Source organism: Cydia amplana, chromosome 25 (assembly GCF_948474715.1).
Source record: "Cydia amplana chromosome 25, ilCydAmpl1.1, whole genome shotgun sequence".
Taxonomy (NCBI): domain Eukaryota; kingdom Metazoa; phylum Arthropoda; class Insecta; order Lepidoptera; family Tortricidae; genus Cydia; species Cydia amplana.
This window is the reverse complement of record NC_086093.1, coordinates 7,548,481-7,575,271: the sequence shown is the minus strand read 5'-3', so window position 1 is coordinate 7,575,271 and position 26,791 is coordinate 7,548,481. Positions and strand designations below refer to the sequence as shown.

The following is a 26,791-nucleotide window of genomic DNA, read 5'->3' as shown; positions in this document are numbered from 1 at the left end:
ACTTCGATTTTCGCTGTTTCGTGTCACAGTTGCATTTATCTTCCCGATGTACAGTATGGACTTCACAGTTTCCAGTGTTTCCACTACCGAGAATCGACTTAATGAAAACTAGACTGTAAAGGCCCCTGTACACAATGGGCCATCGCCGGCCAGTCTAAGGGACGCAGCCATGCGGTAGAATGAGATAGCAATATCACTTGCTCCCTCTAACGCATAAATGCGTCCCCCAGAATGGCCCACGCTGGCCCATTGTGTAGGTCCTGGTCTCCTGGAGCCTTACGAAAAGCAGAGTCGATATAAATACATTTTTTGACAAAATACTTAATTAGCTTGAGTCATCCATTAGCATGATTAGCGTGACCTTGATCGTTATCTAATGAAGCCGCTTACCTCATTCATATGAACCGAACGACACGTTTATCATTAGTTTCTTATCTGCTTAACCTACATATACACTTATTCAGTTCTTTTGTTACTATACTTGTTACTGACTGATTAACAACATAATTAATAGACTATTTAAAATCTGCACATATCACATCGGTGACTGATATATTACTTAAGTATAAGCGAAATACAATAGGTTATTTATCGTTTAAAGTCCGTCAACCAAATCTTGTCAGTAGTAAAAGGCGGCAAATTTGAAAAATCGCGGGTTAGCAACACTGTGTTCAAATAATTCCAAAACGCGTGTCATCTGTGTTTTATCTGTGGAATGTGGACCGTGAATGACAGCCGTCACCTTATTTGTTTTCATTTGGTTTTCATTCTGAATCGTTTCTGTTTCAAGAGATATTTCTGCTGACACCATTAAATACCAATACATTAAATAAGAATAAGCAAAGCTAAGGGGCCTACAATGTACAATCATGCTCGTTGATGGTAAACATTACTAAAAATTGAGGTTATGACTTGTCTTCGAAAGAGTTCTTCCAATACTTGTATTGGAAGAACTCTTTCGAACTTTTAAGATTATGTTCAGTTTTTTTGTTTTAGGGTTAAAAGGCATAAATAAAATTAAAACGTATGCCTAAATCTATCCAACAAGACCATAAATTGTGTCCTGGAAACCGTCCATAGGCCCACATGTCTAATATTTTCAGCAATCAGTTGTGACTATTTACAAAGGTAAACCTTTTAAACAGTATTAAGAGCCTTGATTATATCCTCGCTCGCTCGCTCCACCTCTTAGACCACGATATATTGGTAGTAGGCATTTATCATTCCAACTGCACTAGTGACACGCAGTTTCTAACACTATTAGATAAACTCCTTTCAAAAATAAACGAAGAAAACCTCAGTGCCATAATAATGGGCGATATTAACATTGATCTCCTTACCAACACAACTTCCAAAAACAATATTTCAGATATTTTATCGTGCCATAACTTTAATCAACACGTCAATTTCCCAACCCGTACCTGTAATAATTCTAACACCGCGACGCTACTCGATCATGCGTACTCGAACATCTGTGCCGACCGTGTGTATGCCGATTGCGTCACCACGCACCTGAGCGATCACTCGGCGCAAAAGATAAGGATCGTAAACAAACCGCTCGCGCAACGCACTCCTATACCTAAACGCATTTTCAATATTGCAAATAAAAACTGTTTCTATGCAGCCCTAGAATCTATTGACTGGCCTTTGGTTGTTGCAAACAGTAACAAAAATTGTGAATCGCTAACTGTCACATTATTAAATATATTAGTTAATAAATTTGAGATTTGTTTTCCTAAGAAATTACATAAGGCAAATACAAGTAAATATCCATGGATTGATGATGAGGTATGGAACTTGAAACTTCTTCTTCACGATATTTCAAATCTAAAAGATAAATACCCATCTAGCAATCAGGTCTCGGATATGTTGGCTAGCATCTCATCTAAATACAATTATACGTTAAAACGCAAGCGCACTGCTTACTACAGCGCGCTAATACAGAACGCACCCAATAAATGCAAACGTATGTGGGGAGTAATAAACAAAGAATTAGGACGGGGTTGTCGCGAGCGCGCGGACTATACCGACGTTATAAAGGACAGTCATGGTTTAGCATTTGTCTCTAAAAAACAAGCAGTCGACTCAATTAATGCAGAATTCATAACTGCTGCTATTATATGCGGTGCACCGAAACCGGACGTCCAACGCTCGTTGACAGCTATAGCTATGAATATTCCCGAGTGTAACCGTTCATTAAGATTAAGATTTTTTACAGCTCATGAAGTAGAATCTATACTACGGACTCACATTGCGCCGAAAAACAGCACCGACATCTATGATCTTTCTGCCAACATCCTTCGGTACGTGGGTCCGGCACTGTCCTTCGTCCTATCAGAGTTGTATAATTACTGCATACGACAAGGGACAGTTCCAGAAGGCCTCAAAAAAGTTAAGATTACCCCACTGTACAAAGGGAAAGGTCCCAAAGCAGCCTTAAAGTCTTATCGCCCTATATCGTTAGTACCGGCAATAAGTAAAATTTTAGAAGTAGGTATTAACATTAGATTATTATCCTTTTGGTTCCCACAACTAACAATATCCGACCGACAATACGCATACCGCCAGGGCCGTTCGACTACGGATCTGGTGCGCGAAGTGGTGTGGCATACGCTGAGCGCGCGAGAGGCCGGGATGCAGGTGGCGGTAGTGTGCTGCGACCTCTCGCGCGCCTTCGATACCGCCAATCATGGACTTATCGCGCAGAAACTCAGTCACTACGGCATTCGTGGCCCCGCATTGGCGCTTCTAATGTCATTTATGTCGAACAGGAGTCAAGTTGTCGTAGGGGATAGTGGCCGCATCAGGTCTGATGAGATGAGAAATCAGCTTGGGGTACCGCAGGGATCGTGCTTGTCAAATACTCTGTTTAGCATCCTCCTAAATGATCTCCCACAAATAATAAAAGGGTGCGATATCTTTATGTACGCGGATGACGTCACAGCGATCGTCGCCAGCTCGTCTTTACCGGAACTGGAAACGAAGGTAACCGACACGCTTAAACAGCTTTGTAACTGGTTTACAACAAATGGGTTAGCCCTCAATAAAGACAAAACCTTCGTCATGAGACTTAATCTAAATGGCCACACATCCAGGCCCATGACCGCGTATGCCGGCGACGATGCTGTCCGTCAAGTTGCGGACATAAAGTTACTAGGTTTTACCATCGATAGTGGCCTGAGGTGGAACGTACACATCGACCATCTGTGCGCGAGGCTGGGCAGCGCGTGCTACGCTTTAAAGCGTCTCGCGAGTACTGCGACCAGGGACGTCGTCAGGAACCGTGCACTCGCTCATTTCGTACGGCACCGAGCTATGGGGTGGAGCCGCTGACTGGCGTCGAGTGTTCTCATTACAAAGACGAGCTGTACGCGCAATAGCATGTGTTTCTGATGACGTCTCTGCTCGTCAGTATTTCACAGAATACAGTATATTAACACTACCCTGTGTACTTATTCAACAAATAGCTATATTTACTCACACCAACTCAAACAAATTTGCTGTGAAACAGGTAAATCCAAATCGCCATCTGCGTAGCAACAGGAACGCGGGCTGCCTAGTATCTGTGCCACATAAGTTAACAAAAAGCGGACGATCAGCCTATGTACTTGGTCCACGCATATACAACCACCTGCCTAAAAGTATCAGAGATGCACCTTCCTTCCATAATTTTAAAATGAAACTAAAACACTGGTTACTAAAATCACCGTTTTACGATATTGATGAATATCTTTCATGCAAAACTGATGATGTACTTACCTAAATAAAATTAATTATAATAAATAAACATGTATACTACGACATATGTATTAATAATTAATAAGTGTAATACGTATAAGTATATCTACAATGATATTTCAGATTTTATGTAATCTTTGACTTGTAACCTAATGTTATGAATAAATTTTCATTTTCATTTTCATTTTCATTTTCATTATCGCCGTTCTTTCGCAATATCTACCTAATCCATACATGTTTGTTGCAGGATTAAATCTTGCCCAATATAAGGCGTTCGTAGTAGGTAGTATCTTTTCAGACAATACTTACCTATGGCGGTTTATGTACGTGTACAACGCAACCAAGTCGAAAAGTGACCCTTATCTTATTTACCTTTAAATTAAATAAACACCCAAATATCAGTTGTTTTATTTTTAATATGTATATTGTACAATATATACCAATCAAAAAAATTACACAGGTATGTCATATTCATCCAGAACAGTACACTAATTTACATTAACAAGTGGCATATTATATTGTAAATAACAAATATATGCACTATCTAATTATCTGCATTTTGATATGATTTTATTTTAGTAAACTTAGAAGACATAGATAGGGAACAAAGAGAATATAAGCACTACAATAGGGAGTTGTTTTTGATATCTTCAAATTTGTTCATCATTTTGATTAACATTGTTTTATCATCGCTTTTAAATTGTCCGTCCATGTTTCAATTTTTTTCAATAAACCGCGAGTGACAATTTGAATTGACGTACGCAGGGCGCGCTCAGCGGAAAAAAAAAACTGTTGGTTCGATGTACATTGCTGCTTTTCTTAGCGCAATACTGCTCTTTGAGTGTTGCCCTACTTTAGTTTGCTTTACATTGCTACTGACAAGATTTGGTTGACGGACTATAGTTACAAATTATAATACTTGTAATTATTGTTTGTATTGAATAATTTTACGGTTTAGACTCACTTGTTTTAAGTCACTCGCGCGACATCACGACGCGTAAAATTATTCAATGTTAGTATGTCTCACAACAGTTTAAATTCGATTGTTTGTATTGTTCTAAAACATGTGTTGTGAAAATGACAGACGATATCTCTAACTTCCGTATTTATCACTATTATTTCTATTTCTTCGCAAGTGTGATGAAAAACAGTATGTATAACACGAGAGGTATGAACGTTGTAGGTAAAGAGTCATAAAAACACTATGCTACCTGCATCGTTTTTCTAAGGTGTTAACAAGTTTGGACATACACACCTCCCTTATTGCCCAATGTAACGTAGGTACTGTTATGTAGTGTCCAAAGTTTTTGACGATCTGACAATCAAGTTTATGTCTAATCTCTAAGCCTTAAGGTTTATAAGCAGCTTAAAAGAGTTTTTGGAACCAAGGTCGTCTATTCGTGATTGTAATGAAGTACAATTTAATTCATTACTAGCGACCCGCCCCGGCTTCTCACGGGTTAACAAATTATACATAAACCTTCCTCTTGAATCACTCTATCTATTAAAAAAACCGCATCAAAATCCGTTGCGTAGTTTTAAAGATCTAAGCATACATACCTACAGACAGACAGACAGACAGCGGAAAGCAACTTTGTTTTATACTATGTAGTGATGATAAACACGAACAACTTTATTAGAGCCTTAGAGGGCATTTAAATTATCCAACTGAATTCCAATAGATTTGAGTAGAAAAAAAATCTAAACTATAAAATGAATGATATGTTTTATTTAAGTAGTTTTTATAATAAAAAAGTTTGAACCGTTTGCTTGTTTGGCAGTTTTCAATCCCACACTATTGAATTTGTATTTTTTCTTTATTATTGTAATGTTAAAAAATGTTAGTCTGTAAGACTTGACTACTGAGAATACAGGGCCTTATGGCCTGAAAGAAATTAAAAAATATGATTTTGACTAAAAACATGTTTTGGCCCGCTCGAATTGAAATAAAGTGTATTATGACCCTAGGGTCAAAAAGTTTGGCGACCCCTGTCCTAATCCGTCCGTTTCTACCGTCATTTCGTAACCGAATAGTTACCAAACTTACATAATTATTAGAAGTGACCATGGACCTATAATAATATTCTAGGTCCATGGAAGTGACCTTCGAGACGAAAAGAATCGTCACGTTTTACCACACGTGTGGAGTGTGGACATAGCCCAAGTGATAATATATCACGTCAGTGGAAAACATACCTTGTCGTTTGTAGATAGAGTAGATTTTAGTATATCGACGAATGCATGTCGAAGCCCGCGAGGATTTTGTGTCATCGGATTTAATAAAGGGTTTTGTTAGAAAACTATGAAATGCTGCCATCCCACTAACCCGGGGCTAAGCGGTTGAACCGTGATTAAACCGTTAACCTAGTGTCAAATTGTACTGGTAACCATGGTAACTCCAGGTTTAACCGGTAAACCCCGGGTTAGTCGAATGGTGCAATTAGGCCTAAGTGTTTTTGCACTGCCCGATCCTAAAAATAGGGCCCTAGAACTAGAAATAGTCACTATAAGTACACCTTATTTAAAACAAAGTCCCCCGCCACGTCTGTCTGTGTCTGTCTGTATGTATGATCGCGGTAAACTACAGAACGGATTTTCATGAGGTTTTCACCTATCAATAGAGTGGTAGTAGTTGAGGAAGGTTTCTTAGCGCCATCTTGCACCATCCCACTAACCCGGGGTTACGTGGTTAAACCGTTAACCCAGTGTCAAATTGTACTGGTAACCATGGTAAGTAAAGTGGCGGTTACGTATATAATTGTGACGTTTTCAACCAATAGGTAGGTATACTACATTGTCGGTTGTCGATAAGATTGATTTCAAATTTAAACTATATGGAAATATCGCCGTATGGACAACCCACATGTACCCTTTTGGTTGAAAATCACACAATTTGTTGTTTGCCCGTGCGAAGCCGGGGCGGGTCGCTAGTACAGTCTAAAACAGGCTTAAGTTGGCTGTCAAATAAGTACATGTCAGCAGCAGAAGTTGCTAAGCGAGCGAGGTGTTCAAAATGATCTTGACTCGACTTTATTGTTAAGAGCAGTAGGAGTCTCCAAACCCCGGCCCGCGGACCAAATTCAGCCCGCGCGAGGCGTTTCAATCCGGCCCGCGGACAGCTAACGCGGAAGCCCACTGGGGTCAACAGTGGGCCTTCGCCTTACAATAGCCGATTTTCCGGTGCAAAAATAAAACCGATGGTGGCCCGCGTGAAAGTTTGTGGGGGTGCAATATGGCCCCCAGGTAAAAAAGTTTGGAGACCCCTGGTTAAGAGAATAAGAACGTGTCAAGGTAATTTTGAACACCTCGTCCGCTTAGCATCTTCTGCTGCTGACTGTACGTACACTACGTACTCGTACTGCGCATTTTTAGGTCGCTATAGGTATCTAATGCCCTTATACCGCTTGCGCAAGAGAACCAGTTGGCGCAGCTTAATTATGACGGCCAGAATTTTAACTTAAGTTTTTCGTTAATTGTGTTTTACCGAGGCGGTTGTAAACAAACGCACAGGTAATGGAAATCTGCTAATACTTATTTTTTTTAATACAGATTTGAACAAGAAGAAAAGATGTTATATTTCGTAAAGGGACCAGTCCAGTCTGATGACCAGTCCACCGGATGATATCGGCATGTCAGTTGTTCGGAACTGTCACCTTTTACGTTTAACTGACAGGCCGATATCGTCCGGCGGACTGGTATACTGGTAATCAGTGAGCCCCTTAAAGTAGTAGAATTAATAGAAATAACAAATACACAACAGAGAGTTATAATAATTTTCTAAAAGTTATTCGATTTCAAACATAATAGCAATTTACTAAATCGGTCCAGCCAGACTTAATCATTAACGGGATAAATACCGAAATTTTGAAATAAATTATCACAAAGCAAAGCACCGTGAAACACCATCTAGTTCAGCTGCCTTTGGGGTCACTTTTTAGTCTTAACTTCTTATTCAAAATTTACAAGTCTCAATTAGTTAGGTAAAATATGTTTTATACCTTTCGTACATTAAGTCAATAATAGATTGACCATTAGACATTTACCTAAATTGTACAAATATGAATACATCATACAGTATTAAAATACTGGTAACTAAAAATGCACTGTGTCAAACTCGACTCTATATCTAACGTGACCGGGCGACCTTAATACAATATCTATTTGTGTATATTCCATTTTTATTAGGGTTCCATACCTTAAGGGTAAAAATGGGACCCTATTACTAAGACCCTACTGTCCTGTCTGTCTGTCACCAGGCTGTATCTCATGAACCGTGACAGCTAGATAGTTGAAATTTTCACAGATGATGTTCTGTTGCCGCTATGACAACAAATAGTAAAAACAGAATAAAATAAATATTTTTTGCGCAATGGTACGGAACCATTCATGCGCGAGTCCGACTCGCACTTGGCCGGTCCAACGTCACAAATAAACATAAACTCAACATAACATGTAAACATATCCTTACAACATACAATACAAGTTGGACACGCGCACGGTCAAGGTCTTGAAACCCTACGCGATGCGGTCGGTTAACTGCATTACCGCCCACACTGCATAAAGCCCTGTCCACACGGGACAATTATTCGCCAATTGTCCGATCAAATCAGGCCGTGCGGACGCAAACGCCAATTTGGCTTGCCGATTTCGTCCGTCGATTAGGACCGATATTGCAACCCCGAAATCGCGAAAAAAACAGCTCTTCTACAAGAAGAAGACCTTGACTCTGATTTACCGAAATGTACCTACCTATGAGACGGCAGATTTTTTTTCGCAATATCGGAATTAGCCCCATAATAAAAGTTGTTTAGTTTGACCTACATATCCAACCCTCAGAATAGGGAGTATTACTGCAATGTTTTGCTGCCAGAGTGCAGCACTAGTGACCAAAGTATACCATAGAGTAACTTATACATCCTGTACCTTAAACTGTTTTTTGACAAGTTTTCACAGACAATCAAATATGACATTGATACCTACATCAACATCAAGGCGGTTTGTTTACAAAGGGCCTACCAGGAAACGCGATAATCGAAACTCAGCTATCTGCCTCTTTATCGCTAGACTATGCAAGGTTAGATAACAAAATTTCGACTCTCTCGTTTCCGGTAGACCCTTAGATTGTGACGGAATGTGGTAGTGGCGACCCCTACGCAGAGTTTTGCGTAATATTACCAATTGGTTCAATTGCTCGTTATTGCGAGGAAGCGCTGCAAATTGTCCATATTACTCGAGTGGGCACAGATTTGCTGATATCGTTAAGTACCACTTGTTGTGCTAATTTTAGTTGACCGAGCGAGAGCGAAGGTTTACGTTTCAACTTGAAACCTGATCCTGTGTTTTTAGGGTTCCGTACCCAAAGGGTAAAAACGGGACCCTTATACCTACTAAGACTCCGCTGTCCGTCAGTCCGTTGTGTAATGGTACGGAACCCTTCGTGCGCGTGTCCGACTCGCACTAGGCCGGTATTCTATAGTGGGATGACGGCGGGACGCGAATTAATACACTTGGGACCCTGACCTAAGTTTTAAGGTCAAATACAGACTTCTAATCTATATTGCAGGCTAATTGTGTTTGAAAAATGAGTTTGCTTATGTATTAACATACCTACTAATTAGTAATTATACTAATTTAAATATAGGTAGGTATACAATCACTGCCTAGGTGACTTCTACAAAAATCACACAATTGTTCAGTTGGAGTACAGAAATATCTCTAGTTACAAACTTACGTTTTCGCACGAATAAGTCGAGTTTTGTTTTCTAGATCGAATTAACTGTGTTTGGGCGACTGCTTGTATAATTTTGTCGACTTATATATCATTTGTCTTTAAAGCGGAAGCGAATGTCGAAAGTATTAAAAGTAATATTCAAAATGATTCACGCAAATCTACGTGACGTGTCTAGAGCACAGAATAAATAATAGTACTAGGTACAGAAGGTTCACTCTCTAACAAAACGCTATTACGACAGATATGACCGCTAGGTGGCGCAAGCGCGAGCAGGCGTCCGTTCCGTAGCGGTGATTTACGTATTTTTTTCAAAATTTTAGACCTAGTACTTTCGGAGATAAAGGGGGTGGGGAATGGTCGGACAGATAGACAGACGCACGAGTGATCCTATAAGGCAGCGGTCGGCAACCTTTTAGCAGCCAAGTTCCACATAGTAGGTAACGAAGTTGAAGCGGGCCGCACTTAGTTAATATTTATGACTAGACTAGACATTGTCGTTTGTCAATATTACATACGAAATAGCCAGGGAGGCTCGCGGGCCACAAGTGACAGGTTCACGGGCCGCATGCGGCCGTGGCCATGGCGACCGCTGCTATAAGGGTTCCGTTTTTTTCTTTTGAGGTACGGAACCCTAAAAAATTGAAATAAATAATAGGTATATTTGTTTCAGACGATGGTGCGTGTCCTGCCTGTGGAGTACGGCATCCGCCATGTTGTATCGTCTGTTGACCAACCCACTACCACAGATCACAGGTAACAGACAACGCGAGAGTATGATCTTTGATGTAGAGGGGCTACCGCGAAAACCGAAAATCGCAAATTGCGGGGATCTTTCTCTTTTAGAGTCTGTGCGGAAAGAGAAGACTCGTGGAATGTATTGGGTCCCGACTCTTCTCTTTCCGCATAGACTCTACTCCAATGAAGGTGTAATTAGAGTGAAAGAGAAAAATTCCCGCAACTTGCGAACTTCGATTTTCGCGGTATAGCCCCAGATGAGAAGTTTCAGCAGCAGGTCAGGGGAAGCCAAATACTGTACTGTAGATGTCACTGATGATGACTGTCATGATGAATTGGCAAAAGAGCTGGCAGCTTCCATAAGCGTTGCGATTCAGCGAGGGAATGCTGCCAGTGTCTTTGGCACTATACCCCAGGGGCTCCTGGGGTATAGTGGTTCCACGAGAAAAGGTACCTTATGGCGGCTGGCGATTACAATGTTATTCACGACGCTCCAATACGAATAAGCGCCAACCGCCATAAGGGCTCATTTAGACGGTGCGAGAACTCGCATGCGAGTTTCATTACATTGCGTCATTTGATCAGTCGGCTGAATTGACGTAACCTCAATGGTCCGCAATGTAACTAAAATCGTATACGTGTTCGCGCGCCGTCTAAATCAGCCCTAAGGCATTTACCCATGGGATGTCACAAATATTCTGTGCTTATGTTTTTATGTTTCCAGCTCCAAAGTACTCAAAGCCGCGGCCCGCGGGCAAGGAGCACCTGCACCCGGAGCCCAAAGTTGAGTGTGTGGTGCTCCATCAACCTGCGACACCCAAGGTTGACGTCATCTTCGTACACGGACTGTATGGTCAGTACCATTACATCCATACTTCCATACTAATATCTCGACACACTGTGAATTTTAATTATTTTGTGGTGAGCGGGTTCCGACTGAACACCTAGCGACCTTCACCAAAGGAGTTTTGGCCGAAGAGTGTCAAGTTCCGGCGGTTCCGCGGCCGGCTCCCTGACACTGCGGGGTTGCGAACTGCATTGCAGCCATAATTGTGTGTTTTTAACCGACTTCCAAATCTAAAAGGAGGAGGTTATCAATTCGGTTGTATGTTTTTTTTTATTTTTTATTTTTTTTATGTTTGTTACTCCATATCTCCGTCATTACTGGACCGATTTTGAAATTTTTTTTTTGATTGTATGTATATGTATACAGATTGGTCCCGTTTTTGTCAAAACCCAGTTCTGATGATGGGATCCATGAGGAATCGAGGGAACTCCTCAAATCTTAAAGGCATACATATAGTGATTTTTGTGTTTTTATCAATAAATCAAGCATATACATTTAAAAAAGTGACATTTGATGAAGTGGAACTGCTGATGATGATCAGAACGGAACTCTTCAACGACGCATAGTACACGTTTGACGATTTGTCCTCTTCGTTATGTTTGTTAAGCAAGTTAAGTTTTTAAGCCACATTTTTGTCAAGCTCGAGTTCTGATGATGGGATCCATGAGGAATCGAGGGAACTCCTCAAATCTTAAAGGCATGCATATAGAGATTTTTGTATTTTCATCAAAAAATTAAGCATTTTCATTAAAAACTGTCGCATTTGATGCAGTGGAACTGCTGATGATGATCATAACGGAACTCTTCAACGACGCATAGCTCGCATTTGGCGATTTGTCCTTTTCGTTATGTTTGTTAAGCAAGTTAGGTTTTTAGGCACATTTATGTCAATCTCAAGTCCTGAACATGGGATCCATGAGGAATTGAGGGAACTCCTCAAATCTTAAAGGCATACGTATATAATTTTATATATTTTCATCAGAAAATCAAGCATTTACATTACAAACTGTGGCATTTGATGAAGCGGAACTGCTGATGATGATCAGAACAGAACTCTTCAACGACGCATAGTACACGTTTTGTGATTCTGAATTTCGATTTTGACTTGGACTGGGCCCGCCTCGGCCGGACTCGGAACTCGGACCCGTATTCGGACTCGGACCCGTACTCGGACTCGGACCCGGATCCGGACACGGACCCGGACATTGATCCGGAAAACCACTATGATACCTAAACTAAACAAACCACTATGATTACCATAAAATGTATACATATTACCAAATAAAGTATAAGCGCCGTTAAGTGGGTCCAGGCTAGTAGTTAGAGAAGTCGGTTTTTTTCTATTAAAGATTATTTAGTCTTAAGATATATTTTATAATAATATATATACTAGTTTTAAGGTATTTATCTATGGGCCAATAGTTGCCAAAAATAACGATTTTCATTTCATTTCAATATTATAAATGCGAAAGTGTGTCTTTCTGTCTGTTTGTCATCTCTTCAAGCTTAAACCGCTAAACGGAATTAATAGAAATTTGGCATAGAGATAGTTTGAGTTCCGAGGAAGGACATAGGATATACGAGGGCTGTTTGATAAGTACCCGTTTTCCAAATGTATTAATATCACGGGCCGAAAATATGTATACAATCGTTTTAAGCCATTTTTCAGAGGTGGGAAAATTTAAAAAAAAACAGCATTCTTTTGTTTTTTTCTCATTTGACAGCGATTCAGTGAAAGCGTGAACTTAAAATTGTGAAAATGGAGAAAGAGCAGTATCGGTCTGTAATTAGATTCTTGTTTTTGGAAGGAAAAACATGTGATGAAATAAAAGTAAGAATGCAAGCGGTTTACCATGAATGTGCTCCTTCTATGACAACCGTCAGATACTGGTTTAACGAGTTTAAGCGGGGGAGAACAACCGTCTTTGATGAGGATCGCCCAGGCCGCCCAATTGAGGTGACTACAGACGATATGGTTAAGAAAATTGAAAATATCGTTTTAGCCGACCGCCGAATTGAACTTCGAGAAATCGTTGATGCTGTAAATGTTCCAATCGAGCGGGTACAAAACATATTAGAAGAAAAATTGGGTATGAAGACAGTATCGGCGAGGTGGGTGCCGCGTTTACTCACGGAGGAGCAAAAACGGAACCGACTGACTACTTCGGAGCAGTGTTTGGCCGTGTTCAAACGTAACCCGAAGGAGTTTCTGCGTCGTTTCGTGACCGTAGACGAAACGTGGGTCACCACTACCCCCCGGAAATGAAAGGGCAGTCGAAGCAGTGGATTTTACCGGGTGAACCTGCGCGAAAGATAGCAAAAATCGTTCCATCGGCTGGAAAGGTCATGGCGACCGTTTTTTGGGATTCGCAGGGTATTATACATATTGAGTTCTTAGAAAAGGGGAAAACGATAACATGGCAGTACTTTGCCAATTCATTGGATAATTTGACGCTGGGTTGAAGGACAAACGACCCCATTTAAAAAATAAAAAAGTACTGTCTCATCACGACAACGCACCAGCTCATTCGTCTAGAGTTGTGATGGCTAAATTAACACAATTACGCTACCCCCTATTGCCTTACCCCCCGTATTTTCCAGATTTGACCCCATGCGATTTATTTTTGTTTCCCAACCTGAAAAAATGGCTCGGTGGTAAGCGATTTGGATCAAATGACGAAGTCATTGCCGCCACAGAGGCCTATTTTAATGACTTTCCGAAATCATACTTTTTGGATGGTTTATTGAAGCTTGAATATAGGTGGAACAAGTGTATCAGAGTTAAAAGGAGACTATGAAGAAAAATAAATGCATATAAACAAAAACAACTCATTATTTTTTTCATAAACGGGTACTTATCAAACAGCCCTCGTAGTTTTTATGTCGAAAATCATCCCTGAAGAGAGTGCAAAGGGGGGTGGAGTTGAAAAAGTTAATGAATTGCCTAATAATTGAAGTATGCAATGCGCAAATTGAATGATTGCTATTAGTATTATCCAGGCGCTATACTTACTTTAGCTGCTGTCACTAATTTCACGCAGACGAAGTCGCGGGCAAAAGCTAGTTGTAAATAAATATTAGGGAACACCTTATACCTTCCTTACACAGATCAACCTAGCCCCAAACTAAGCAAAGCTTGTACTACCGTACAGAAAGGACACTTCCTACAAAACCGAAGTTTGACAGCGATTCAGGGTCGAATCATGATATCCCTTTCTAACTTATGGCACTATCCCTTTCGGCTAATTAGGGTTGTCAAAATTCAAATCATTATCTTATCTGTCGTCACGGTGTCGGGACGTCAAGTTGTGTCCGCCCTAATAATTGCTCGGAGCAATGCTGAGCCGGACGGAGCCGAGTTTGCCTGAAGTCAGGAGTGTCTTCTACTGCTATGGGTGCTAGGCGAAGATATAGGTACATCATCATCATCATCATTGGCCTTAGCGTCTATCAGATGGATCAATACCTATATCAAGTGTCAAATCAAATAGAATATACCACAAATCATCGTGCCTTACCTCGCCTTAACCAGTTAGATGCGGGTCGCGGAAGTCAAGACAATTCAGCATTGTTTCATCACAATGGCTGACTTATAACCTGCGTTTAGTTCATTATGTTACTCCATACTTGAAGCTAATCTATTCTACAATACAATATCAGGTACTAAGTTACAATGCGTTGAATTGAAATTTATGATCAGGTAACTAACCTAACCTACTATAAACTACTATCAGCATGTGGCCGGAGAGCTGGCAGCTTCTATCGGAGCGCATAAGTATTGCCATTCAGCGAGGGAATGCTGCCAGCATCTTTGGCACAATGCTGCGGCCGCGGGGGCCTTATTTATAGATGTACAATTGTACATATTTTAATTTAGATTAGTTCCGTTTTAAATTTTATTATAAGTAGTTTTAAATATACCTACATATAAAGTTTAGTAGTTTGTAACACCCAATTTTATAGTAAAATAAAGACCATAATATAAACTATCAGCATTGCAAATCACTACACCTTATAAAACAATGTCCACCGCCCCCGCCACGTCTGTCTGTTTGTGTGTATGTATGTTCGCGATAAACTCGAAAACTATTACTGAAAGGATTTTCACCTATCAATAGAGTGATTCTTGAGGAAGGTTTAGGTGTATAATTTGAAGGTTTTGTGTAACCCGTGCGAAGTCGGCCGGGTCGCTATAGTATAATATTATAATTATCAGAAATTAAGCATTTAAGCCTGTGACTAAAAGTTTGGTATAGTATTCGTGTCAATAATGATAAATTGATAATGTTTAAGCAACACTAGCAACAGCAACGAAACAGAAAAAGTGTCAATGAAGTCAAATATATAACGATCATACAATTTTAAAAACAACTTAATTGTAACTGTTGCCAGTACGTAAGGAATGAAATGGACCGACATTCCGCCAAATTTGAATTGACGCATTTCTTTTGCGTAGAATATAGGTAATTTCCACTACAGGTCATTAGCATACAGTATATTGAATAGTAGGGTAGGGTAAGCGTACAATTTAGTAGGTATCGAAATATAATTTATTTAGATCATGTTAGCAGCCACGTATACCTAGCGATTGTCGCATCGCATTGTCCGTGCCGGACAGATCACAAAGCAAATCGCCGGATGTCGCTGTTATATTGGTACATGCCGCCGGAGTTACGGCAGTTTAATAATATCTTCACGTGACGATAGATCTAGGCTATACCTACCTATACCCAGTACCGTCTTTACCATAAGGGCACACGGGGCCCGTGCCCAGGGCCCCCATCCTCAGGGGGCCCCCAAGCACAAACAATAACAGTATATTTGATTACCCATAATAAATGTTAGTTTAATTAGCTTTCTTTACTTTCCAAAAGGGCCCCAAATTCTTATGTGCCCATGCAGGGGCCCCAGCATAGTTTAAAGACGGCCCTGCCTATATACCTCCGTAGCGGTACCGGAGCTGTGGTCACACACACTAAGAGGGATTTTGAAATTAGTCTTAAAGATCCTCTGCCCAATTTGCTTAATTAAGAACATTTATTTTTGACTGCGTATCAGTATACTGACGTTTCCCGCAAAATGCCCCCTAGAGTGCAATATATGCTCATTAAATGTTGAATAGGTATCAATGCCAGAGTCAAATTTGAAAAACAATACGCTGTCTTTTAGTATTCGTATTTTGTTAGATAAAGATCAAATATTTTTATATTGACTATCACAAAACATGTACGGACATGTACAGACAACAACAACAGCAAGAAAAGAAGGAATCAATAAGTGTGCATCACGAAATGGAGCCAACTCAGCATAAAGCTAGTTATAAAGCCAGCGCTGGTTTTCCGTAGGGCCATAGAGAAATATAGTAAGACAAGAGTGCTCACTCCATACATCAGTTCAGACTATTAATTTCAGTGTCTACATCTAGCATCGAGTAGCGGAACTATCAGTACTGCTACTTGACAATAGATGTAGCAGTACTGATAGTTCCACTACTCGATGCTAGATGCTAATAGTCTTTTTGGTACTAAAATTGATGTATGGAGTGAGCACTCTATGTATTTTTTTCTCTATGGTAGGGCTCATTCGGTGATGCCACGACAGATAACACGTAAAGCTACGTATTAAAACACTACAAAGATGCACAAAAGGAATAATTAAGAAAATAGAGAATACAAATGTTAAATATTTCCTATTCCTAATCGATGGATTGCTTGCGTTTTCCAGGTTCCCTGGGAAACACCTGGAGACAAGGAGAGTGGAGGTCCAAATACAAAATAGAACCAAACAAGATATCCCTCAGACGACCCAGCTCCATCCCAGCCTGTGATTGTAACAAAGCAAAAGACGCATTTAATGAAGATGCAAACAAAATTGAAAGTATTAAGAACAGTATCAAACTAGAAAACGAAAATATACTCAATTTCAACGATAAAGAAATCACATTTACAAACATAGATGAATATTATAAGAAGAGGATTACGGATGATGAAGTGTTCATAACTGAGAAGTTTTATAAAGACGGGGACCAGTGTGAGGTTGTTGATAATTATGATGCTCAAGCGAAGTTTGTGAGGGACTTGTTTAATATGGAGAATTTGAAAGTTGAGAAGAAGGGGAATGATAATTGTAGGTGTCGAGCGGAGGAGACACGGTGTGAGGTAAGTTGTCTAGTTTCAGTTTTATAATCTTTAACATCTTCAAGCTTATCATTTTACAATACGTTTCTAGACGCTTGGCTACATGAAATTCTTCATAAATTTTCTTCTTCAACCTAGCGTTTCCCGGCCTAGCGCCAGGGTCCGCTTTCCTGCTCAGTCTTCTCCACTTCGCCCATCTTCGGCATCCTCAGGTGTGAGATTGTTCTCTTTCATGTCCGTTATCACGACGTCCAGCCAGCGCTTCTCAAAAAAAAATTATTCATAAATATCTCTTATTTTCGCTTGTGTCTATTCTATCCCAGTAGCATCCTTAGCAACTCTACCAGATTCTATCGTTCGTATGATGATATTTCTGCAATATTAATTGGTCAAGTTTTGCTTTGACACGAATTTTTATCCAGCCATGGAATATCATCAGAGCAATCGTCTCCATAGCAATTTCAGAAGTATTAAAGACTGTTCTTACAAAATTATCGGCTGAATGCTGAAACGGCATAAAACCTGCTTTCCGAAAAATTTTCAAACATATTCATGAAGGTGTATAGAATATAATTATAATTTCAACTGAAGACTGTTTAGGTGGGTTGTGGCTGCATTTGTGATGAGTGCTACTCCGCGTGCTGGCCCCGGGACTGGATCAAGGAGGACTACCCCCACGCTAGGGTCATATCCATCAACTACACCAGCGACCCTCATCTGTGGAGACCTCTGTGGATCAAGCAGTGCAAGCGGTATGTCATCATCTTTAACAGTCATTCTTTCTCGATGCCGGATGGTGGTTTACTTTCACGCCAGGATCATATCCATTATTGCCTCCATTCCTCACTTGTACCTCTCTGGATTACCTACTGATTATTGGGTATTACCACTCTCAATAGCACCAGTAAGATCTTTGTCATTAATGATCTCTATCATTAAGTACTAGAGTCATTCATAACCTTCATTTTATCATTACTAAGTAGTTTGATAAGATTGCAGAATGTGCCATATCATTTGCAATCCAAGTATAGAAGGCCAAGTTCAATTGTCTGTGTCACTGTCAGCGGGCTTTTCAGATGCATCCCTTGAAATGGTTGAATATGTATTTCTAATTTTCTCTTTTTGTAACGAATAATTAACGTAGTGACGAATAATTGACGTTCTTCAAAAAGATTTGTCTAATATTTTCATATAAGTAATAGAGATGAACGGAAGAAAGAGAGGGAAGCCTTAGCTCAGCAATGATTATAGACTCATGAGTCAAATTAAAAATGTTCTGAAAAGAAAATGGACTCTGATTTCAGGCTACACCTGCACGAGCGAGCAGAGCAGATGATCGCACAGCTGCTGGCACTAGGGGTGGGGCGGCGACCCATCGTGTGGGTGGGACACTCCAAGGGGGGGTTGTTCATCAAGCAGATATACTGTGAAGGTAATTTAAAGTGTTAGTCTATACTGTCGCTGTCACACTAATATGGAAGAGTTTTATTTATTTAGTCGTATGGCATTAATAAAATTCATAGTCGCTTTCTTTACAAATTAATATCTAGGTTCTTCACCCAGTGGGCTGCGTTTCCGCTTAACTTAAGTAAGTCCAGAGGATCTCCTGGGTACTTTCTTTTTGGGCACTCGTGGACAATGTGGGAAATGGACTGTACAGGTGCTCCGCAGTCGCACTTCGGAGTATCTCGCCACCCACACTTAAACATAAATTCTCCGCATCGCCCGCTTTCAGTGCGGAGTCTAATTAGTTGGCACCATTCCCGTCTCGGAGCCGAAAAACCTTGCGGTTTGTGGGTGGGATCGTATGAATGAATAGGATGGGATGCCCTGGGCGAGTTGGCAGTCCAGTCCTCTCTCCATTTATTCTTGATGTTAAAGCTGCTCTCTTTAAGTTCCTGTGCCGTATTGTAAGGTGGATGCCGGGATTTTAAGCGTAGCCTGGGCGGACAGAAAAATTCAGAGTAAACGGGCAGCTTTGGGTTTGAGGCAATTTTGTTTGCTTCCTTTAGCAGGGCTTGTTGTCGATTGTTGCCTGGAAGAGTGATAGAGAGACACAATTGACACAAAACAATTCGATGGCGAAGGGAAAGCGATTGTCACCGTGGCTAGGCCGACTCGGCTGACATTTTTTATTACAAAAATTGAAAAACACGCTTTACTAAAACATAATTTTACCTTAATTTCAGCTTACGAAGCCTATATCGAATTACATGGAAATAAAAGTGGAGAAATTAATGATAATGTGTACAAAAAACAAAACTGCGACGAATACGATAAAGACAACGAAATGAATCACAAAGCTGACAGCAATATTGACAATAATGATCATGATGATAATGATGATAATGATGATGATGATATGATGATCGAAGAAAATAAGGGTAAGGATGAAATGGGTGTAAAGGAAATACATTTAGATGATACGGGTAAAACAGAACATGAACAAGTTTATGAAGAAAGCATAGAATATAATATAAATAATGATGATAATTCCAGCAATATAAGTGATAATTGTAAGAATAATTTAGAATTGAGATATGATGAGAATGATATATATGATGATAGCTCAGCTAGTGAAAGTTCTTGTGATTTGAGACAAGCGAAGGATGGGAATAGACCAGGGTCATCAAACAGAAAAGGTAAGCATAATGTTAAATCATTTGTCTAAAAATAATTACTTGAAATTGTAACGCGAACTTTCCCAAATACATCAAAGCTATGTTTAGTTCACATGGTGCCTACTAGATGGCGCTAGTATTCCTCGATATCCATGTAAACATTGGCGATATTTTATTTTTCCAGTAGCTTTAAAATTCCTAAACCTTGTGTAATGTGTTGACTACTTTTTTATGTAAACATAACGAATGTGCAAATCAAGACTAATGTAAATTAGATAGCCTTCAGTTTATACATGGTTTAAACCATAGAGAAAAAAATACATAGAGTGCTCACTCCATACATCAGTTTTAGTACCAAAAAGACTATTAGCATCTAGCATCGAGTAGCGGAACTATCAGTACTGCTACTTGACAATAGATGTAGCACCGACCGGAAAGTCTTATGCTGTTGAGATAAGACTTTCCGGTCGGTGCTACATCTATTGTCAAATAGCAGTACTGATAGTTCCGCTACTCGATGCTAGATGTAGACACTGAAATTAATAGTCTGAACTGATGTATGGAGTGAGCACTCTTGTCTTAATTATTTCTCTATGGTTTAAACTAGGCAAATGACCTATAGTTCATTGCACCTTCATAAGATGGCGTTACTAGTACCCAACGTTTAATCTTAATCGTAGTGTAACAGTGTTCCTGGAGCCTTAAAATGATGACTACACGCATTTCGTAACACTTGTATTTTTACTAAAACGTAGCAAATGTATAGATATAGATTAATGTGATTTTGTCAACTCATACATATATAATTCACCTATGAGCACAGAGATGGCGTTAGTAGGCCTATCATATCTCGTTTCTGAAACCTGTAAAAAGTACAGAACATCATGTAACATGTTCCTAAAAATATATTGAATGTGTCCAGATGGTTTAACATATAAAAAACAACGCGCATGTTCGTACAACCATGTTTAATATTAATTTTACAAGCTTTTATTTAACTTGCATTGTACCAATCCTAACTACGAGTCAAATCTTGCAAGTTGAATTTGACCATATTTGCATACATATGTAAGCTGCAAATTTGCATACATATGTAAGTCGGGTGACAATGCAATATTATGGCACCATCGAGCTGATCTGATGATGGAGACAGGAGGTGGTCATAGGCACTCTGTGATAAAACATCGCAACCTAACTGTGCTTTGGGTTTTTAGAATTGTCTCGATGAGTATTAGTTGCTGGAAAAAAAGTACAGTCAGCGATAAAAGCTTTACCAAAAACAGTGGCGTAGCTGGGCGTGGGCGAAGTGGGCCGTCGCCCAAGAGGGGCCTCGCGCGAGGCCCCTTCGGTCATAGTGAAAGAAAAGGGCCCTGCAGATGCGATTTCGCCCACGGCTAGATTAGTTCACGCTACGCCACAGACCAAAAATTATTTGTTTACTAGAAGACCTGTCGAAGCGTGCTCAACTATGGACCCTGAGCTCTGGTTTCATGTTCTACTCGGTGCCTCACCGGGGCTCCCCGCTCGCCGACATCAAGACTCCCTTAACGGCGCGCTCCATCGAGCTGCTGGAAATGGGACAAGGTAGGCTATCATCATCTTCCTCACGTTGTCTCGGCATTTGCCACGGCTCATGGGAGCCTGGGGTCCGCTTGGCAACTAATCCCAGTAATTGGCGTGGGCACTAGTTGAAGTGGAAACTTCTTTAGCGGCGCTGGGCACTTTTTGAGGTGGGGAAAAAATGATAAACTCTAGACAGCGTAAGGACCGTAAGGGGCGTAAGGTGGCCACTCATAATTTAGATGGCATTTAAATCAATAAAGAAAAACTCAATGTTATTTGACATTTATGTTGTGGACTCCTTTTCAAGACTCTTTACCTATGTTCAAATAACTTGACGTTGTCATGGCAGTATGTAAATAAACATGTCAATGAAAAAGTGTGATCTTATTTGAGAATGATAATAATATATAATAAATAAATAGAATACCTCCGCTAAACGTATGTATCGTGTTACCGGGCGTCGGTAACATAGTGAGGTGAGTTTTCACTTCTATCGGCACTCCCGGAGTGCAACCGTTGTTTTTTTTTACGAAAGCGACTGCCATCTGACCTTCCAACCCAGAGGGACTAATAAAGTCCTTATTGGGATTAGCCCGGTTTCCTCACGATGTTTTCCTTCAGCGAATAGGGACTGGTAAATATCAAATGATTTGGCCTGGGTTTGAACACGCGACCTTCGGATTGCAAGTCGCATGCTCTTACCGCTAAGCCACCAGTGCACCTGGGAGAAGGTAGGCTATAACCAGTTAGTATAGTTCGCAAATTGTGGGCATCTTTCTCTGTCACTCTAATTGGATTGGCCGGTCGAAGTATTAAGCAGGGATCGGAACCGGTTTTTTGCAAAAACTTAGAAATAACCATATTTTACGAATTATTTTATACTCGAAATGTAGGACTCAGTTGTGTTTTTAGGTTACGACTTCGTATTATTAGATTGCCCAATTAGAAATGAAGTAATTAGCAAAGAACGAAAAAATACCGTTTCCGTTCCCATACAAAAAATACCGGTATCCGATCCCTGGTATTAAGCAGATGGCGCCAGCATAGTTTGCCATGTCATTCCCTAGTATTGTGTCAAAATATGTAATTTTGTATCCACAGATTGTTCGCTAGTGACGGGGCTGCACGCGCGCTGGCTGAGCGCGGCGGCGCGCTCTCCGCCGCTGGTGCGGAGTCTGGTGGAGACTACCAGAACACTCATGGCCGTGCTGTGGCTCAGGATAGTGAGCACCGACTCTGCTGGTGAGTTAAGCTTTGGTTTCCTCCGAAAGCGGTGCCGTCATATAGCGGCCGTCTCCATACAAATACTACGACATCCATATTTAGCCGTATTATTTAGTATGAAGACGGCCGCTATATGACGGCACCGCTATCCTAGGAAAACCGATCTTTACTCCACAGCTCGCTAGTAACGCCTACTATGAACGCTTGTGTCGTGTGTAACTTTCCGTTCGTCGCGACATCTATTGTCGAGTAGCAGTACTGATAATTCCGTTACTCGACGCTAGATGGCGACTAAATGGACTAGCATAGACTAGGAATCCTCTAGACGGAGTTTAGAGCAATTATTTAATGAAACCGATGCTGCCAATAATACTGGGGTGCGGGGGACGAGGTGAGCGAGTCCCGTGCCGTGATTGGTCCGTTCCAAGACACGGACGTCACACAAAGACACTTTGACTCGAAAATGGAGTAAAACTACCGTATATTTTGTGGAAGAGGGGCTAGCGCTACTATGCTCAGTCTGGAGGATGTCTTCTCTGTGTGGACTAGTTAAAAATGTTAGGATAATCTCGGTATGATCATTTCCAAAAGCTTTGCGCATTGAATGATCCAAGTTCTTTTTATGGAAGGACCACAATTGGAATTGTATTGCAAAATCTCTGGTATCCCTCCGTCCGTCTGGCAGCGAGTTGCTTGGATAAAACTAAGGGCAAGTTCCACCCATCCAAGACACCTTATTTCTTACTAGCTTTTGCCCGCGATTTCGTCTGCGTGGAGTTAGTAATTTGGGAAGCTTATTTTTACCCAATCTGCTTTTTAACGATTCCCCATACAAACTTCCACCCCCCTTTTCACGTACCCCCTTAAAGGGAGATTTTTGGGTTAAAAACTACCCTATGTCCTTCCCCGGGACTCAAACTATCTCCATACTAAATTTCAACTAAATCGGTTCAGCGGTTATTTATTGCCCATACAAATTTCCACCCCCTTAAGGGGTGAGTTCTGAGATAAAAAGTATCCTATGTCCTTCCCCGGGACTTAAACTACTTTCATACCAAATTTCAACTAAATCGGTTCAGCGGTTTAAGCGTGAAGAGGTAACAGACAGACAGACGGACAGACACACTTTCGCATTTATAATATTAGTATGGATTGTATGGTTAAACGTGAAAAGATTAAACATGGTATGATTTTAGAAAAATATGATATTTCACAACAATAAAGCACAAATTGATCAAAAATAGGTCAGTCTTGTGATAAATAGAGACAAATACATATGGTTGATAGACGTTCATAGTAAATTAATTGTTTTTTTTTTCAGATGCCGGTATAGGCGCGTTGTGCGGCGTTTCCGTGGACCACCGCGAAATATGCAAGCCCTCGAGCCGACACTGTATTCTTTACACGGAACTCAAAGCGCTCATACACGCCGCCTTAGAAAAATGCGGGAAGTAACGCCATCTAGCGGCGAATAGCTGAACTAAACGTCTACATTTCGGCGGTTGCATTATGTTTAGCCATAGAGAAAAAAATACATAGAGTGCTCACTCCATACATCAGTTTTAGTACCAAAAAGACTATTAGCATCTAGCATCGAGTAGCGGAACTATCAGTACTGCTACTTGACAATAGATGTAGCACCGACCGGAAAGTCTTATGCTGTTGAGATAAGACTGTCCGGTCGGTGCTACATCTATTGTCAAATAGCAGTACTGATAGTTCCGCTACTCGATGCTAGATGTAGATACTGAAATTAATAGTCTGAACTGATGTATGGAGTGAGCACTCTTGTCTTACTTATTTCTCTATGGTTTAGCATGCTATATACAGGGTGGATTTTCTTTTTGGGTCAGTGAGGGCAGCTACCAGATCCCGTACTGCTACGAGAAAACGGTCTAAGAAGACCTTCCCTCGATTTCAAATTAATGAAGATTGGCTTTTACAGATTTTGGAAAAAACATACAGGGTGCGAGAAAAAGGTCATTTTTGACAAACTTTTTTTTTGATGCCAATCGATCCCATTCCTATTAAGGATCAAAAGCTTGTATGGAACCAAAAAAAAATTTCCGGCTAGAAAAGCCACTAATCGAGGAAAACTTTTCCCATACAATTTGTATGAAAATGAAAACTTTTATTTTTCACATGCTGTTTTTGTATGCCAATCGATTCCATTCCTATCCAGTATCAATAGTTTCCTAGGGGTCAACTTACGGTAATGTACTAAAAAGCCACAAATTAATAAAAACTTTTTCCATACATTTACTATGGGGAAAATGTGAAATATTATTCTCAATTTTCTATCTCGCCCATCAGTCCTACAGCAATGTCTTCATACAGTATTATGGTCCTTAAATGTAACAGGACTGATTGGCCAGATAGAAAAATGTGAATTAAATTTCACATGTTCTCCATAGTAAATGTATGGAAAAAGTTTTCTTTAATTTGTGGCTTTTTAGTACATTACCGTAAGTTGACCCCAAAGAAACTATTGATACTGGATAGGAATGGAATCGATTGGCATACAAAAATAGCATGTGAAAAATAAAAGTTTTCATTTTCATACAAATTGTATGGGAAAAGTTTTCCTCGATTTGTGGCTTTTCTAGCCGGAATTTTTTTTTTGGTTCCATACAAGCTTTTGATCCTTAATAGGAATGGGATCGATTGGCATCAAAAAAAAAGTTTGTCAAAAATTACCTTTTTCTCGCACCCTGTATGTTTTTTCCAAAATCTGTAAAAGCCAATCTTCATTAATTTGAAATCGAGGGAAGGTCTTCTTAGACCGTTTTCTCGTAGCAGCACGGGATCTGGTAGCTGCCCTCACTGACCCAAAAAGAAAATCCACCCTGTATGTCCATGACAAACCAACGTGCTAGCCGCAACTGCTTTCTTTACACGGAGCTCAAAGCGATCATACTCGCAGCTTTAGAAAAATGGGGCCATCTAGCAATGCAATAGCAATGCAATGGGCAATGGGGCAATAGCTGAACTGACCTTACTTCAGACATACCCAAAGAGTAAATGGACATACCTTAGGCAATACACATCTTGATACTTTGATAGTTTCGATACATGTTATGCGCAGGGAGACCACAAGGACTGCAAGTAGTCTAGCCGCTGCTGCATTCTTATGACGCCTTATAGGTACTTGTAGCTTCGGAAAAGTGCGGACAGTAACGCCATCTACTGGGCAATAGTTCTGAAACGGCCAAATACTAATTGAACACGCCAAAAAAAAACTTTAACTTAAATTATATATCACTACACCTTATAACACGAAGTCCCCCGCCCGCCCGCGTCTGTCTGTGTGTATGTATGATCGCGATAAACTCAAAAACTACTGAACGGATTTTCACACGGTGTTCTATCAATAGAGTGATTCTTGAGGAAGGTTTAGGTGTATACTTTGTTAAGGTTTTGTGTTACCCGTGCGAAGCCGGGGCGGGTCGCTAATATATTGTAAAATCGTGTAGACCACTATCACAGAATAAATAATAGTACTAGGACTAGGTACAGAAGACTCGCTCTCTAACAAAACGCGTCTGTTACGATCAGCACAGATATGGCCGCTAGGTGGCGACAGCGCCACGCGCGGCTTATGGCTAGCCACCAAAATTGGTGTGGAACGGATGTACTTTTAGCTACCTGTAGCAAAGCGACGAAATCGCGGAGTGAGACACGCCTGACACAATTTTAATAAATGAACATGTAGTTGTATTCTAAGCAAAAGTTGAATAGTGGAGTAATACAATTATTTTAATTAGTAATTACAAATGTTAGAAAAAAATGAACGCCATAAAAAGTGCCACAATGTGGCTGTGTTGTTTGTGATAAGCGTGTTAACTTAAGATTTCTTTAAAAAAAAAAGATTGTGAGAATGGCTTTTGCGGCCTGGGCACTTTGCCAACGTCAAGTTTTTTTAGCCATATTTAGCAAGGCTGCATATTTGTCAGTTGTCATGTCATGCGTCACTTTCGCACTTATATACTTGTTAGAACGTGACAGGCATGATGGTAAATGATAAAAAACTGACCATATTAGCTCTACTGAACAGAAAATGTTAACAATGAATTTTCAGTTATATTAATGCATTATATATCGTACCTGCCACATTTATATTCCATTGTGTCTGATACTCTCCCTAAAATTTTTTTTTATTTTTTTACGCAATACTAAAGGTGCGTTTACAATAGTT

The 26,791-nt window shown here is 40.3% G+C and overlaps 1 protein-coding gene across 1 annotated transcript in view; it reads left to right on the top strand.

Moving 5' to 3' along the window:
* The window catches only part of LOC134659628 (uncharacterized), a 30,820-nt gene extending 6,722 nt beyond the window's left edge, over nucleotides 1-24,098 (top strand). The window contains exons 3-11 of the mRNA XM_063515310.1: nucleotides 10,140-10,222; nucleotides 10,929-11,057; nucleotides 16,776-17,209; nucleotides 17,789-17,940; nucleotides 18,493-18,620; nucleotides 19,378-19,830; nucleotides 21,253-21,393; nucleotides 22,474-22,614; nucleotides 23,918-24,098. Coding sequence (XP_063371380.1) covers nucleotides 10,140-10,222; nucleotides 10,929-11,057; nucleotides 16,776-17,209; nucleotides 17,789-17,940; nucleotides 18,493-18,620; nucleotides 19,378-19,830; nucleotides 21,253-21,393; nucleotides 22,474-22,614; nucleotides 23,918-24,051 — 1,795 coding nt within the window. The 3' untranslated portion in view covers nucleotides 24,052-24,098. The remainder of the gene's footprint in view (nucleotides 1-10,139; nucleotides 10,223-10,928; nucleotides 11,058-16,775; nucleotides 17,210-17,788; nucleotides 17,941-18,492; nucleotides 18,621-19,377; nucleotides 19,831-21,252; nucleotides 21,394-22,473; nucleotides 22,615-23,917) is intronic.
* Nucleotides 24,099-26,791: the final 2,693 nt, after the last annotated feature.